The sequence below is a fragment of the Zeus faber genome, assembly GCF_960531495.2.
Source record: "Zeus faber genome assembly, chromosome: 17".
Taxonomy (NCBI): Eukaryota; Metazoa; Chordata; class Actinopteri; order Zeiformes; family Zeidae; genus Zeus; species Zeus faber.
In genome coordinates this window covers 25,559,444-25,576,013 of record NC_137204.1, presented here as the reverse complement: position 1 = coordinate 25,576,013, position 16,570 = coordinate 25,559,444, and the positions used below count along the sequence as shown (strand labels likewise).

The 16,570-nt window shown below is 48.4% G+C and overlaps 1 protein-coding gene across 1 annotated transcript in view; it reads right to left on the bottom strand.

The window, feature by feature from the left end:
- The window catches only part of whrna (whirlin a), a gene marked incomplete at both ends in the record, with an annotated part of 163,313 nt that overhangs the window by 43,948 nt on the left and 102,795 nt on the right, over nt 1-16,570 (bottom strand). The window contains one exon of the mRNA XM_080017523.1: nt 5,263-5,471. Coding sequence (XP_079873649.1) covers nt 5,263-5,471 — 209 coding nt within the window. The remainder of the gene's footprint in view (nt 1-5,262; nt 5,472-16,570) is intronic.

Genomic DNA, 16,570 nt, shown 5'->3' with positions numbered 1-16,570 from the left:
TGCGGTCACATCTGACCATCGACCGTAGAACAACAGGCCGAGCTCGTGCCTACGACTTCATCGGAAACAACAATTTGAAGCCTCGGGTTCGGGCTTACGCCCGCCGTCATCTCGGCAGGAATCGCCTTGGCAGCGGGGGTTGGAGTCGTGCCGCGTTGAGGGGCAGCGAGGGGGGGAAATCGCCGACGGCATTGGCTCGTCGCAAACTACGTCCCCAAATAAACCCAATCTCAAATCTCAATCAATATCAGATCCAAGTCTTCTTGGACACCTTCTTAGCCGGAAAATCATTTTCAAAATCACAACAAAGACACCCTGGAGGGAGAGACACCCACACCCCAAAGTCTCGCTTCATCTCTCGCTGCAAACGCATTGACTTTTCCATTGACTTCCAGGCAGTTGGAGGTTCAGTTTAAAAGTCCCTCCACATCGGCCCCGACGCTCGGCCGTAATGGCGCCCGCTTGAATCCGACCCCGCCTCTTGGTCACCGCAGGTGGAGTACTGTACATCGGTCGCCTCGGCAGCCGAACGGATAGTGAACTACTTCCCCTCCGTCTCCGTCTCGGCTCGCACTCTCTCTCCCTCCCTCGCGCTCCACAGCTTCACCTCCCCCTCGCATGCCGGATTTCCACCTCCCACATAATCTCTCTCTCTCTCCCTGTTTTGGAATCCGAAATCCAGCCTAGGAAATCAAGCCGCCAGCAGACGTCTCCTGCGCCGCCGCGGGGGACGGAACATCCCTGGCGCTGTCTGCCGAGACACTGGCGCGGAAAACCGGGAGGGTGCATCGCCAGCGAGGCAGCATCCCCGACCGGGAAGCCGAGTTTCTGTCGGCGTTTATCGCGGCACAAACATCCGTCCTGGGGCGCGGCGTAGCTGGGATGTTTCATTGTTGACGCGTCCGCCCGCTCCTCCGAGGAGCCACGTCCAAGGCATTTATTTTTATTTTATTTTTTTAATGTAAATTGTGCTCGTTGCTCTGCCGGCGCAGGCGAAGGAAAAGAGAAACACTTTACGAAACACCGGGCCGCTTAGTACCGCACGCACGCACACGCATTAACGCGTGGAAATGAGCTGTACGACCCAAATAAAATAACTTATTTAATTGATTTGATTTAATTCAACATCCGCGGCGGGGCCAGAAGGAGGGGAGGGGAGTCGGGTGGTCACAGCCAAAGCCTGGAACGCACCGCAGTCCAGAACCGTCCCGGGATTCCAATTCAATTAGCGAGCGAAGCTTTCAAGTTTGACTCGCCTTTCCCCGCAGGACTCCGCTAATGAATTCGGCGTGGCCGGCCCTATTAATGACGTGGTATAATTAGTGGTGTTTACAAAGGAAATTAAAAAAGGGAAACGGAACAAGGAGATACACAAACATGTTTGCTCATCTGGAATCCCCGCCGGGGCCCGGGCTGCAGGACCGAGCAGCAAGGCGTAAACAGGGTCTCCACCGTGATGACGTGGCTGCTGGGTTACGATGGGGAACGCAGCCGGTTCAGCTCCCACCTCCACCCGCCCTCCGCCGGTGTCAGCACCTATCTACAAGTCTTCACAACCGGTATCGGATCCCACCTCCACCCCATCACCGACAGTGTGACCTCCCGACTCCACTCCATCCCAACTTGTATCAGCTCCCACCTCCACCCCATGTCCACTGGTATCACTGTCCACCTTTCGCCCCATCTGAACCAGTGTCAAGTTCCACCGCCACCCCATCGCCACCAGTATCAGCTCTAACCTTCACCCCATCTCCCCCAGTATCAGCTCTCACCTACACCTTATCTCCAACAGTATCAGCTCCCACCACCTCCCCATCTCCACCAGTATCAGGCTCCACTCAGTGTCTACACCACCATCTCGCATCTCCAGCTCTCCAACACCTCCAGCGTCAGGACTCCATGGGGAGGGGGCGGGGGTGGCGGCGGCATCCATCCTAATGCTCCTTCCTAAAGATCTACGCTCCATATGCAACAGTTTACGATATCGTTCCACGGAGTCCTTATTCCAGTCGTTGATTCATGTTTATTAAACCAGCGTTTATGTTTAGGATGAACACCACCTCTGTCTCCACCAGGACCGACGCGGTGGGAGGCAGGTTCCCTCACTCATCTTGATGAGTTTGCCGGTGGCTGTGCACGGCCTCTTCCATTAACCACTCTGACGTTATTTTAATAGCGTTGCTGCGAGGGCGGGTTCTGCAGTTGAATGGAGAGTAATCTCATCTGAGACCCAACGCCGATCAAACGGACGTCGGCGCATTTATCAAATTATGAATTTATCGGGGTTTCGTCTTCCGCCTTCCGCTGATCTTCCCTCGGCCTGCGTGGTTTTTCTCCATCTCTTTGACGGATGGTGTGTGTGTGTGTGTGTTCAGACGGGGGGGAAAAAAAAAAAAAAAAAAAGTGACAGTGAAGTGGTAAATTGTGTCAAAAAATTTTTTTTCATATTGAAAATGACATTCGCACTGAGAATAAAAACAAAGCAATGATCATTTACAAGCCGTCAATTGTAACGAAAACATTTAAATGAGGAGACTAGAGAGGGAGAGGGAATCTAGTCTGGCGTCAGGATTATTAGACTCTAATTTGACTCATGAAAGATCTCATTCTGTCCAGTAGATGGGTTGCAGATGAGTCGGGTAGTGGTGGTGGTTGTGTAGGTGGAGTGGAAGGGAAGGTAATGAGGCAGAAAGGTGTTTCCGACGGTGTGAGAAGTTGCCTTGATCGCTGCCATCTTTTTTATCTGCTTGTAAAATGGGTCCCACAAAAACACACCCCCTCTTGTTTTAACCCAGAACGAGCCCCCTCTGGCACAGCTTCGAAATGTTTCTGGATCCGGAAAGCCGAGTCCGCGTTGTGATGTTTTTCATCGCGAACGTCAGCGAAGAGATTGAGCGGCGCGCGTTTAACGACTGACACTGACAGACTTTCGAGTCTCTTCTGCGCCCGCACATCACGACTGCTGTCTTTGAGGAGCAAAACTCTAAAGACGGGGGACGGACGGACGCGGTTCTGCGGTACTCCAGCGCTCGCCAGGATGTATCCTCCCGCGAGGTTCCTCGTGAGAGGGACATAAAAACAGACAGGGATGCCGTAAAGCTCGCCACCGGGTTGTTTGTGCAGCCAGCTGCACAGAAATAAAGAGGCAGTGGACTCTGGGATATGGAGTAAGCGGTGGAGGAGGAAGGAGTTCTTCTTTGTGCAGGTTCATTTTCCCTCCTTCTTCCTCTGACGCCAACTTATAATTGTCATTGGCTGTTGGAAATTGGGATCGTGTAGAGACAGATTTGTGTCTTTTACTCACACACACACATACAGTATCAATGACAGCTGTGATTCTACAGCAAGACTAGCCTGTACTACCCTGTACCAACCTTGATGTCCCTGCACCACCCTGTTCTATCCTGGGCTACCCTAGACTACCCTGTAGCACTCTGTACCACAGTGGACTACCCTGGACTATCCTGTACCACCCTGCACTACCCTGTACACCCTGGACTACCCTGTACCACCCTCTACTGTCCTGCACTACCCTGTACCACCCTGTACTACCCTTTACCACCCAGGACTACCCTGTACCACCCTGTACTGTCCTGGACTACCCTGTTACACTCTGTACTACCCTGTACCACCCTGTACTACCCTGCACCATCCTGTACCACCCTGGACTATCCTGTACCACCCTGGACTATGCTGTACCACCCTGGACTACCCTCTACCACCCTGTACTATCCTGGACTACTTTGTACCACCCTGTACTACTGTGTACCACCCTGTACTACCTTGTACCACCTTGGACTACCCTGTACCACCCTGCACTACCCTGGATACCCCTGGACTACCCTATACCACCCTCTACTATCCTGCACTACCCTGTACCACCCTGGACTACCCTTTACCACCCAGGACTACCCTGTACCACCCTGTACTGTCTTGGACTACCCTGTACCACCCTGTACTAGCCTGTACCACCCTGGCCTACCAAGTACCACCCTGGACCTACTATCCTGGATTACTCTGGACTACCTTGTACCACCCTGTACTGTCTTGGACTACCCTGTACCACCCTGTACTAGCCTGTACCACCCTGGACTACCAAGTACCACCCTGGACTACCCTGTACTACCCTGCATTACTCTGGACTACACCCTTGACTATCCTGTACCACCCCAACTCCGCCCAATCTTAAATCGCTGCCAAATCGGCCTTGGAAACCTCTTCATGTGGCCCAAGCTTAAAAAGCTCTGATTTCCACAAACACAGGATGTTAGTACAAGTGGTACTGCTCTGTACACGGCAAACGGACGGCGTTCATAAAGCACCTCCACCCCTCTAAGGCCACTCAAAGCGCTCCACATGTCACATGCTTCACACATTCGCAGCGTCAGCCATGCAGGAGACATCCAGCTCGTCGGGACCCCTTAGGGGTTAGGCGCCTTGCTCAAGGACACCTCGGTAAATTAGCCAGGAGCAGCCGAGGATTGAACCCCCGATCCTCCACTTGCCCGACGACCACTCCCCCCCCGTGAGCTACCGCCACCCACCATTTGTCCTAATTAGATCTATTCTTTTCGCCAAAGCATCTTTTAAAACCTCTTCATTGGGCCAAACACACACACACACACACACACACACACACACACACACACACACACATGCACACATAATTAAACACACACACACACACACACACACACACACACATAATTAAATACACAGCTTACACACATTCCTGAATGAAGATGAATTACTCAAATTGCATTCACGTTGCTCCATGAATTACTCAGTTTAATGCGAACCTCCTGAATGATCATTGGAGGTTGGAGGACATGTTGTCGTTACCCCCACAACTACAATCACTCATCATTTGACACGTTGTACATCTTACACACACACACACACAGACACACACACACACACGCACACACGACACGGATATAAACTCACACCAAAAAAAACAACACAATAACAAACACACATACACTCACACACACTCACACACACACACACACACACACACATACACACACACACAAACACACACACACACACACACACCACACATATATAAACCCACATCAACAAACCAACACAATAACACACACACGTACACAGACACTCTCACTCACACACACACACACACAAGCACACGCAGATACACACACATGCACAACACACAAAAGATAAACACACACACGACATAAACACACATACAGAAACACACTCACACACACACACACACACACACACACACACACTCACCCAGCCACGCTGCTGGAGGCGGAGCTCTCGGCGATCTGCGAGCTGGCGATCCACTTGGTCTCGCCCACCACAGTCCTGGCGTGCGGCAGGCGGCCCACATCCTTCACCGTCATCATCAGGTGGCGCGAGGACTTGAGCACGCGCACCGCCTCGTCGTGCGGGACGCCCAGGAAGCTGCGCCCGTTCACCTCCAGGACCTGATCGCCCACCTGCGGGCGGAGGAAGGAACACAGAGGCATGGAGGGCGGGGCCGACAGAGGCTGCACGGATGGAGGAGGGGGCGGCGGCGGCAGCGGCGCAGGGAGGGCGGGCGGACACTGTGCCGTGCAACGGGGGGGTTCATGGTGGGTTCAAAGGTCAGACGTTTTGAAGGGGTCAGAGGGGAAGAGTGACAGACGGGTACAGGAGGTGGTACAGGTGTATAACGTCATTCAAGAGCAATTAAAACCGATTACAAATCACATTTTTTCTTTAATAAACTTGTTTGTATTAGTGATGCACGACTCGCAAACGATTTGCTCGTAGCGAACAAGAATCCGGAGTCACTCGGGCAAAAGAGTGGTGCGCTCGCGACTCGCAACTGCAGCCAGACACACTGAACCCAGACTCTCACGAGGCAAATGGAACCCATAATGCATTGCGACGATGCTAGTTTTCTTCAACAACGACCAAAATGCAAAAGGTGGCTGAGTCCGAAAGCTTAGTGTTGCGCTGAAAGTAAGTGCAGTGGCTCCACTATATGATCAGCTCACATAGTATGTTCCCTCTACTCAACTATGTTGGATGGTACGCATACAGTATATCTACCATATATATAACTCTATTCCCTTCTATTTTGTACCCCCACTTTGTATTATCTTTTTGAGTCCTATTTAATTCTAATTATATTTAATTGATATTATTCTATTCACTAACTGCATTACGTTTTAGGAATCAGTTAGTTTCTGATTCTGATTCTGATTCAGATTCGGTTAGTTGCTAGGTAGGAATTAAGTTAGCTATTATGTTCGGTTGAATAACTATGGTGCATAATCTCCGGGTGCGTCGCAGAGACATTTCACTGCATATATGCATGAAGCTATGTATATGTATGTGGCAAATAAACCTCTTCAATCTTGAATCTTGAATGTGTAGTGTGTCATTTCTGACTGAGGGTGAAATAATGGTTAAACACTCTTCACCGGATGGACTCGTTGGACAATGCAAAATCCTTCCGCCCTACTGAGGGGGTCCGTGTTGCCAATTTCAATACGGGACATTTCAGAAGAACAACGCAAAAAAAATAAAATAAATAAAAAATCCTGGACGGAGGTTAACTGCAGGGCAGCTGTTTGTCAAATGGACTGGAAGCAGGAGGAATATCCACAAACTGCCAGACAAAGGCTTTTACTCACCGTTAGACCACATATGACCGCGCTTCACGGCTTCCTTTTAACGGTCGACAACAAATCTCGGGGTGATGATGCCACGGCGGTGACATACGCGCTGGCGATGACAAATACGACGGGGAATTAGACAGTTGATCGAGTGAAAACGTCTGAAATAACAGACATGGTCGCCGTCAATTTCAGCGTGGCCTCCAATAATTTCTACTAATAAAGTCATCGTCAAACCTTTTTTTATCAAAGTCACCTTTTTGGGGTTAAGTTGAGCCAAGATTCAAGATTTTTATTTGTCACATACATATACATACTTTCATACATATATGCAGTGAAATGTAATCGCCACGCCGCCACGGTTTTGGTCTACATTCGAAAAAGTCGGGCTCGCCAGCATCAGTGGTGCTCATCTTAATCCTAAAAATATTCCGTTTTGAGGAGGCAAGGATGCAACCGTGCAAACGTTTCCCATTGTTGGCGTCGCGACAAAACGTTCGATCAAAATGTTTTGATACGTTGCCAGGACCGCACCACCTCGCCGCGTCTTCCGGTGTTTCCAGTACGTCTGGTTGGAGGACGGAAAGTTGGATGTGGGAAACCTTTTTTTTTTTTTTTTTTTTTCCCCCGCTGATACAGTAGCTCTCCACCTCAGGAACGACCGGATATCATTTCGCTATTTTCCGGTCGGATGTCACTGAACATATTGCTCGACCCAGCTTCCCGTTAGCCGGCGGAGAGATTGTTCAAGCTCCGGCGCAGGCTGCCCGAGGCCCATGCACGGCTCCAAGCACAGCCGACGTGGTCTATGTGGTCTAACCCCAACACTCCTCCATACTTTGAAAGTGCGGTGTCTCAGCGCCCGAACCCCTCTGAACCCCTCTGAGATGCTGGCTCCCATGCGTTTGCCTCATGGTTGTCTCCCTGCCGCGGCTGCGGCCGCGCCCACGCGCAGAGACGGCCTTAGGTTTCTGGACGAGTTCTCCGATAACTGTTCTCAGCTTTCGGTGGAAAAAAAAATGCGAATCGACATACAGGCCGATATCTACTTTGACAGCACGTCCTACCTCGGCCCACACACACATACACCAGCGGGCGTAGCTGAAGCAGGGGAGGAGGCGCTGGCTTAAAGTGCAGCCGTAGCATTTTCACAAGCACTAAATCCATTTAAACACCCAGCTCTGAGAGCATTGTGAGTGATGTGTGATAAGTGACTGTTCGCCATTGGACGCCGACGCCGAGTCAAGTCTGAAAAACATGCCACGGCGTTGGATGGATGATGCAACCTCGACCGGTACTCAGCTGTCTCACAAACTTGGCTCAGGGCGGTGGCTTTCCGCCGCTCCGGCCAAGGGGCAGTTCGCTCCAAATAGTTGATGTTTGTGTAAATCGGCGACTCAGGGAATCTGGTCGGAACACAGAGTTGCTGCGGCAGTTTCCGGGCGGACCTCCCGTCGCATCCTTGCATTTTCTACTCAGCGCGTGCGTCATGATTTGGAGAAATTTTAAGAATTTAAATGAGAAGAAATTTGAATTGCAATTACGATTGAAACTGTCGCCGGGAGCCGAGGGAGCATTGGGTCGACTGCCAATTATCCCTTTGTGGCGGCGATACAATGGTTCTGATGGTCAGCGCGGGGCCATGCAAATTTCCAAAGCAACGTCAGCCACTGAGTCACAAAGAGGTCAAATAGGCTAGAAAAACTGCGGAATTATTTCATGGTCGAGGGGGGAGACCTTAAAAACCCTGACAGCATGGACACAATGCATCATGCAGCAAACGCAGCAAAGAGGGGAGAGTGGTCGCACGTCAAAGATCCGTCCAGTCAAAGATGGACCGTGGGTTAGGGCCGAACGATGAACGACGATCGATTTCAAACAGACATCGCAATTTAACAGGACAAAATTATTTATTTTTATGTTACACTAACCAATAGAGGCGATAGTCCTGGGCCGGCTCTCCCTATGGGCGAGATAGCCCGCCGCCTAGCGCGACAAGGGTATTGGGGGGGGGGAGTGATCGCAGCACATTTTGCGCACCTGTCGCCCTCTCCAGACGGTACCGACAACGTGCGTGCCAACGACGGGGTGATCGGGATCGGTGCTCCGGGAGAGTGTTTTTATCGCATTTTACGTCTCCTGATGGAATGAAACAAGGGCAAGTATGGGCGACCTGCGTAACGGGGGCCCTCCATGCCGCCCGCCGAGACAGAAAGTTTTAACCCTCCGCTCCGCCCCCCCGGTGAGATCCTGTAGAGTCCGGCCGAAGATTCTTCCAGGGTAATGAGCCTTTTTTTTTTTTTTATGAGCATAAAGCTGTCCCTGCACGCACAAAGTGGCACTCCTTGTCTGAGGACATATGTTACGTATGTGGACTTATGCCTGCAACATATTTATCAAAAATGTATTCATGCTGAAACACTTTTCATATTCTAACTATTACAATGCTTGAAGTTACATCAATGTGTCAACATTCTACTGGGATTGAAGGTCTTTCTTCTTACAATTCAGTTGTTAAATAAAGATATGTTATTCATATCAATTCATGCATCAATACATCTCATTTCATTATAACACCTAGGCCGACAGGAAAGAGCAGTTTACATGTTGACTGTGTCCATTTTTGTGTTGCTCATACTATAGGAAGATATATTGCTTGTGTTTAGTGAATAATACAGAAGATAAGCAACTTAAAAATAAAAATCGCATACTAAATCGCAATCGCAATATCGGTCTAAAGAAATTCGCAATTCCATTATTTTCTCAAGTCGCTCGGCCCGGATAGCGAGCAAATTACACAAAAGTACAGCCAGCAAAAATGACAAATGAACTGACCCAGCACCTCCATGACCCAGTAAAACCATGACATTGGGAAACTGCTTTTATCCAAGGCCAAAGCGAAAGATAGATAACCGGGTCTAAGGAGCTCAAAACCTGGACCCCTGAGTGACAGAAATAAATACTGTCTTAGGGGCCATCGTTCACCATATTCCCTCCATCCAGATGAGTTTATGTTTATAGAAGACCAAAGGATGCCTTCAACCCACGTCTGCTCGACACGGTGGAGGGGTTCGTGATGGCATGGGAAGCCATCTCGAGGGAGCCGCTGGATCCAATCATTGCTCTGCATGACCGGACGCCTGATGGCCTCCACCCATGACACCATCTTCCCTCGCGATGTTTCCGTATTCGAGGATGATAATGCCTCCCCCATACACACCTTGGACAAATCCAGGAGTGGTTTCATGGACGCCGCGAAACCTCCCCAAAAACACCTGATCTGGACACCATTGAACTTTCATGGGGAGTTCTGGAGCTAAGGGTGTGAAGTAGCGTGCCACCCTCTTCGTCCTTTCAAGGACTGGAGGCGTTTCTTCTTCAAGGACGGTGTAAAATCCCACTACACACACTTCAGGACTCGTACAACAGGTGGTCTGACCTTTAAGAATCTGCTTATTGATATTTTGTCAGCCCCCTGCATTTATGCGCTCATATTACTGCCACATTCTGATGTATTTAAGAGTCAGTATTCTAGTCAGAGAGTCAGTATTCTAGGGGAGAATACTGACTATACCAATATACTGTTATTCAGTTTGTGTAACATTCATCAAAATGGTCAATTTGCCCATCCTCGAACAATAAGCAACTAAGACAAAACATAAATACGTTTATTCAGAAAGTATTATTGTATTGGCTGGTCAACAGAGCTCCGGGAAAAGTTTGCACACTTAAATTGAAAGACGGCAGACTCCTGCACAGTGTTTGAACTACTAAATGAAATATTAATTGGCAAACACAAAGTTTTGGCCCAAGATGTCTAAGTATAAAATATTGAACAGTGGAAGCATATTTCTGCATAATAGCAGCATAACAATATCATAAGCAGTTACCACCACAGCAGTTGTACACAGTGCACAATAAAACATGTTGTTTATTGGAGCGTCGCAATGTCATAAAAAAAGAACTATCTAAACAAATCAGGTCGAGAGAGATTATTTTATTATTTAAGTATAACATTTAACAAGAGCGTGCATCTCTCTGGCTCCTCCTCAGGCTCAGTCTTTTGCTTTATCCGTCGCCATTACGAAGGAAAAAAAAACGACTCACAGAGGACAGGCGGCCATCTTTCCTCACGTACAGAGCTTGTAAAACCTCTTTGTCTGGGATTTAGAGCTGATTTAGTGTTTAGCATTTAAAGGGGACCCATTAGGGAAAACTCATTTTTTTCCAGTGCTTCACTGCTCTCTGATGGAACGGCTCACACACAAACCATGAAAAAAGACAACCCAGTGAGTTTGTTGTGAGCTGTCCGTTTCAGGAAACATGGGGTGAGACAAGCCGTCCAGATTTGCAGCCCTGATCTATGTCATTTAGGGCCAGAGTAGAACTAGAACCGCCCCCCATCAGAGTAACTCCACCCACGGCTGGAGAATAACAAGCCCTGCAGGGAACTGCTCTGTTAGCTTCACAGAGCAGCACAAATCCTCTAAAAGAAAGAGGAATTAATACCAACCGTGTTGGAAATTTAAGTATTTTAAAAATAATTCTGCTGTTTGCATGAAACAAAAAAAACCCTGCGTGCCGAGTCCGTGTCTCCCACAAGCTTGAAGCGCGGCAACGAAAGTCGGAACAAGCTTTTAAGCGAGCCCTCGTGGCTCAAAACACGAGGGCTCATATGAGTCAAGACTCAGCAACTGGATTGATTATTTCTCCCCTCGAATTTTGTCCAGAAACAGATTTTTGTGGACTGAGGAAGTGGAATCAGTGTAAATACAACCCGGAACCTGGAAGTAAAACTCAAACCCCATTGGCTCACAGAACTAGGGGCCTCTGGAGGGAGGCTCCACCCACTGAAACAGAGCATCCTGGAACAGGATGATTTAGAGGCATGTTAGAATGGCTAGAATCCATAATCTGAGTGGTATTTTCGGCAAAAAAAAAAATTCAAAAACATGTTTTGGGGACCTCAGAGAGCTGTATTAACTTGTTGAAAAGGAGAACAGTCCTCTTTAACAAACATGTCATCTCTTAGTTTTATTCCCTACTTCTACTCTGCTCAGTCGACCTGATCTCACAAGATTTCCAATATTCCCTCCGAACGACAAAAAACCAAAACAAAAAGAAAAAAAAAAAAAAAAAAAAAAAAAAAAGGATCTCGAGGCCGTTTAATATCCCCCAAATCCCGGCTGTACCTAGAACACTCTCCGGCAGAGTGAGGACGTCTCCACGGGCACATTAAGGAAGGACATTCCAACGCTCCGTCTATGTCACGGTGGTGGAGCTAAATGACTTCCGTCCATCTCCTGAGATCCGAATACACAACGAACGAACGGAATATTATTGATTGTTTATCGTTATTTTTCTAGTTTAACTGACAGTTTTTCGTCCTGTTTCTTGTTTAAGTTTAATGTACATTGGCAATTTGGGGTTTTTAGGATCATGTTGGTGCTGCCCACTGCTCCTGGCTTCTTCTTCTTCCTCCTCCTCTTCATTATACTGTATGTATTACAAAAATGTAAAAATGTATATGTGTATGAATGTCTACATGTCTACCACGCAAAGATATTTGAATTTATAGGGCACATTTATAGGGCAGATTCTTATATTTATAGCACAGGTCACTATATATATCAAGTGTCCTGTTGATTGTATGTGCTGAACTACACCGCGCTGCCCGATTCCCTCCCAGTCCTGTGCCTCCATCTGTCTCCGTTCCCCGACTTCCCCTCTGAGAGTCCTCCCTCTCCCCCTCTTCTCAGCGTTATCATTCGCCCTCAGAGTCCCGCCGAGCCAGCGACCGTCGATGGAGCGCCATCACCGGGGGGGGGGGTGGGGCGCCGAGCCACAGCCGCCACACTTACAAATGAGCCCTTTGATCTAACGCCGGGCGTGGGAAGGCGCGTCAAGTCAGCGCCGGTGGGGGGAGAAGGACAAAACACAGACGTGGCCCCGGCCTGATCGATAGTAAATGGACATAACTCGACGGCATGTAGTTTTCCCGTGGACCGCGCCTTATTACACGCCTCGCGCGTCGGCGCACCGCCTCCCGTAAACTAAAACCACCACCAACACGCTGGCATCCCACCAACACAGATAAAAAATAAAAATACAAGAATGGAAAAAAACGTGTTCATCGTCAGGTTGCAAAATGTTTATTTCTTTGCTCAGAGTTTCATTTTAGGTTGTTGTTTTTTCAGCTAATTTTTTATTTTATTATTTTATTTTTTTATTTCTTTACTTATTGTTATTACTTTACTTTATTATTATTATTGCCTATTTTTTCATGCAAGCTGCTGCCGATGCTGAAAAATGTTGAACAGCCAGACGGACAGACAAATAGAGAGACCGACAGAGAGACAGGTAGACAGACAGGCAGACAAGCAGGCAGACAAACAGGCAGACAGAAGGCAGACAGACAAATAGAGAGAGCGAAAGAGAGACAGGCAGACAGACAGGAAGACAAGGAGGCACACAGATAGACAGACAGGCAGACAGACAGACGGACAGACAGACAGGCAGGCAGACAGACAGACAGGCAGGCAGACAGACAGACAGGCAGACAGACAGGCAGACAGACAGACAGGCAGACAGGCAGGCAGACTGGGAGGTTCCACTCACTGTTTCTTCTCCACAGCTCTGTGGTTTTCTCATTTTCTCCTCTAATTCCCGCTGGGCAACATGCCCAAAACGTCATATCACCTGTTTTCACTGTTTAATTAAAAACAGCGTGTGAGGGAACTTGGATTTTGTCAAATTAAATTAAAACTCAAATGTGTTTTCTTTAACTTTTTTTGTTTTTTTAAGTACAGTAATTAATCTATTACAATACTGCTGCAAAAATAGTTCTTGAAATATAGAAAATAATGAAATATCAATGTTTAGGCATTGCAAAAAAGACAGACAGACAGACAGACGGACAAACAAACAAACAGGCAGGCAGACAGACAGAAAGACAGCTAGATAGACAGAAAGACAGCTAGATAGACGGATTGTTTTTCTATTTGTATTTATTCATCAAATGTTATATGTTGTAATTTCATTTTCAACAACAGAGCGAGCGGTCCGAGCGGAGGAGTGAAAAGAAGAGAAAAGAAAAGAAAAGAAAAGAGCAGGTGGGTTATTCCACTTCCTGTGACATTATCACGGCAGAGTGATGTACAGCTCAGACTGGATCACTGGGATTGACAGAGAGGAGGGCGGAGGGCTGGGGGGAGAGAGAGAGGGAGAGGGAGAGAGAGAGACAGAGTGAGAGAGAGAGGGAGAGAGAGAGACAGAGACAGAGTGAGAGAGAGCGGGAGAGAGGGAGGGAGAGAGAGAGAGAGGGACGAAGGGGCGGCTCCCTCTCCCTTGGTGTTTCCCTCCTTTTCCTTTTCTAATCCCTCGCTCTCTGACTTTCTCTGCTCTTTCTGTCTGAGGGAGAATGGTGACGGCAGACAGTGTGGGTGTGAGACAGGGAGAGAGGGATGGAGAGCGAGAGAGATATAGAGTGAGTAGGAGACAGAGAGAGATAGACAGAGAGAGTGGGAGACAGAGAGAGACAGACAGAGTGGGAGACGGAGAGAGAGTGGGAGACAGAGAGAGACAGACAGAGTGGGTGAGAGGTTTGTTGTTGTTTAACAGTGTGTGTGTGTGTGTGTGTGTGTGTGTGTGTGTGTGTATATTTGTGTTTTGTTTGTGAGATTTTTCAGAAAGAAAGTCTTCCAAGAAAACGTGTGCACGTGATTGAGTGTGTGTGTGTGTGTGTGTGTGTGTGTGTGTGTGTGTGTGTGTGTGTGTGTGTGTGTGTTTGTATGCGTGGGTGAGGGATGGTTATGTCTGTACGTGTGTGTTGTGTTGGTCAATGTGAGTTCATTCTTTTTGTGTGTGTGTGTGTGTGTGTGTGTGTGTGTGTGTATGTGTGTGTATATGTGTGTGTGTGTGGACGTGTGTGTGATTGTGTGTTTTGTTGGGAAATATGAGTTCTGTGGGAAAATGTCACTGTGTGGGTGTGTGTGTGTGTGTGTGTGTGTGTGTGTGTATGTATGTGTACTGTATATGTGTGTGTGTGTACGTGTGTGTGTATATGTATGTGTGTATGTGTGTATATGTATGTGTATAGGTGTGTGTGTGTGTGTGTGTTCTCCTGACATTTCCTTTCTTCCACTCTCTACGGCGGCAGAAGAAAGGGAACATAGAGGTGGAGTACACCACCTCTCCCTCTCCTGCTGTTGCTGCTAAAGGGACGAGCAACAGGTTCAGGCCCCCGGTGCCTCTCTGTCCTCCGTGACCTCTGACCTCTGTCAGGTGTGAAGTTTGTTGTCCCGCCCTCTATCCTGTCTGTCTCTATATCCTGTCTCTGTCTATCTACCCACATATCATCCATCTATCTGTACTGTATATTTGTCTATCCATCCATCCATCCATCCATCCGTCTGTCTGTCTGTCTATCTGCCCGTCCGTCCGTCTGTCTATCTGTCCTTCTGTCCGAGTAGTAGTCCGTCCGTCAGTCTGTCCGTCTATCAGTCTGTTTGTCTGTCTATCTTGTCTTTTTCTATCTATCCACATATCATCAATCAATCAATATATATATATATATATATATATATATATATATTTGTCTATCCAACCATCCATCATCTGTCTGTCTATCTGTCTGTCTGTCCGAGTGGTAGTCCGTCCGTCTGTCTGTCTATCTGTCTGTCTAGCCCTCCGTCGCCCGTCCGTCTATCTAACCGTCCGTCCGTCCATCCATCTATCTATCCATCTATCTGTCTGTCTGCCTGTCGATCTATCTATCTATCTATTTATCCACCCATCTATCCTGTCTGTCTGTCTATCTTGTCTTTGTCTATCTATCCACATATCATCAATTTATATATATACTGTATATATTTGTCTATCCATCCATCCATCCATCCATCCTTTCTGTCTGTCTGTTTACATTTCTATGCACGTATCATCCATCTACCTGTATTTAATTTGTCTATTCATCCATCATCTGTTTTCTTTCTCCTTCCCTCTGTTTTTTTGTGTTTCCTTTCCTGGTTTTGGACATACTGAAGTACGCACCGTGGTACATGGTACTCGTCACTAAATCCTCGGCCGCTGCTGCTGTGATCAAGCTTCATGTTCTGCATCAAACCCGCCTGGAACCTTGAGGCTGGAGGGACAGGAAACAGAGCTCCCAGCGCAGGGAGGCAGGCAGCAGGAAACGGAGACAAACTCAATTCAACTTTCACTTGGAATAAAGCTCACACTGTCGCCGGGACTAGTTCATGGTGAATGAGGTCTTCTCCTGCTCTTCCTCCTCTACCTCCTCCACCTCCTCTTCCTCTCCAACTCCTCCACCTTCTCTACCTCCTCTCCCTCTCTACCTTCTCCACCTTCTCCTCTCTACCTCCTCTTCCTCCTCTCCCTCTCTACCTCCTCCACCTTCTCCTCTCTACCTCCTCTACCTCTCTACCTCCTCCACCTCCTCCACCTCCTCCGCCTCCTCCGCCTCCTCCTCTCTCCATTCCTCTCCGTTCTCCTCGCTCTCCACAAGCGGTGGGTGAGTGCTTTTATAGTAAGCGCGACTCGTCCCGCTGCCACCGCCCTCTAACTCCCCCTCTACAACCTCCTCCCCACCTTCCTGCCTTCCTCCTTCATCTTCCAACCCCTAAGCCCTTCCTCCCCCACTCCCCCGCTCCACCTTCCACCGACCCACATCTTCCTATTTCCCTATTCCCCCTTTACCTCCTCCATCCATCACCGTCACCATCCCCAGTTCCCTCAATGCCCCAACCTCGGTGCCCGGCAGCCAGTGCCCTACTCCACCCCTCTACGCTTGTTCCACCGCAGCGACGGAGGAATAAAAGATGCTGGAACTGGCAACTCAAACCGTTCTCTCATGGGGGGGGGGGGGTTGATGCCAAACAAACCTACGTCGGTTTCCGCAAAGAACATTTTGGGTT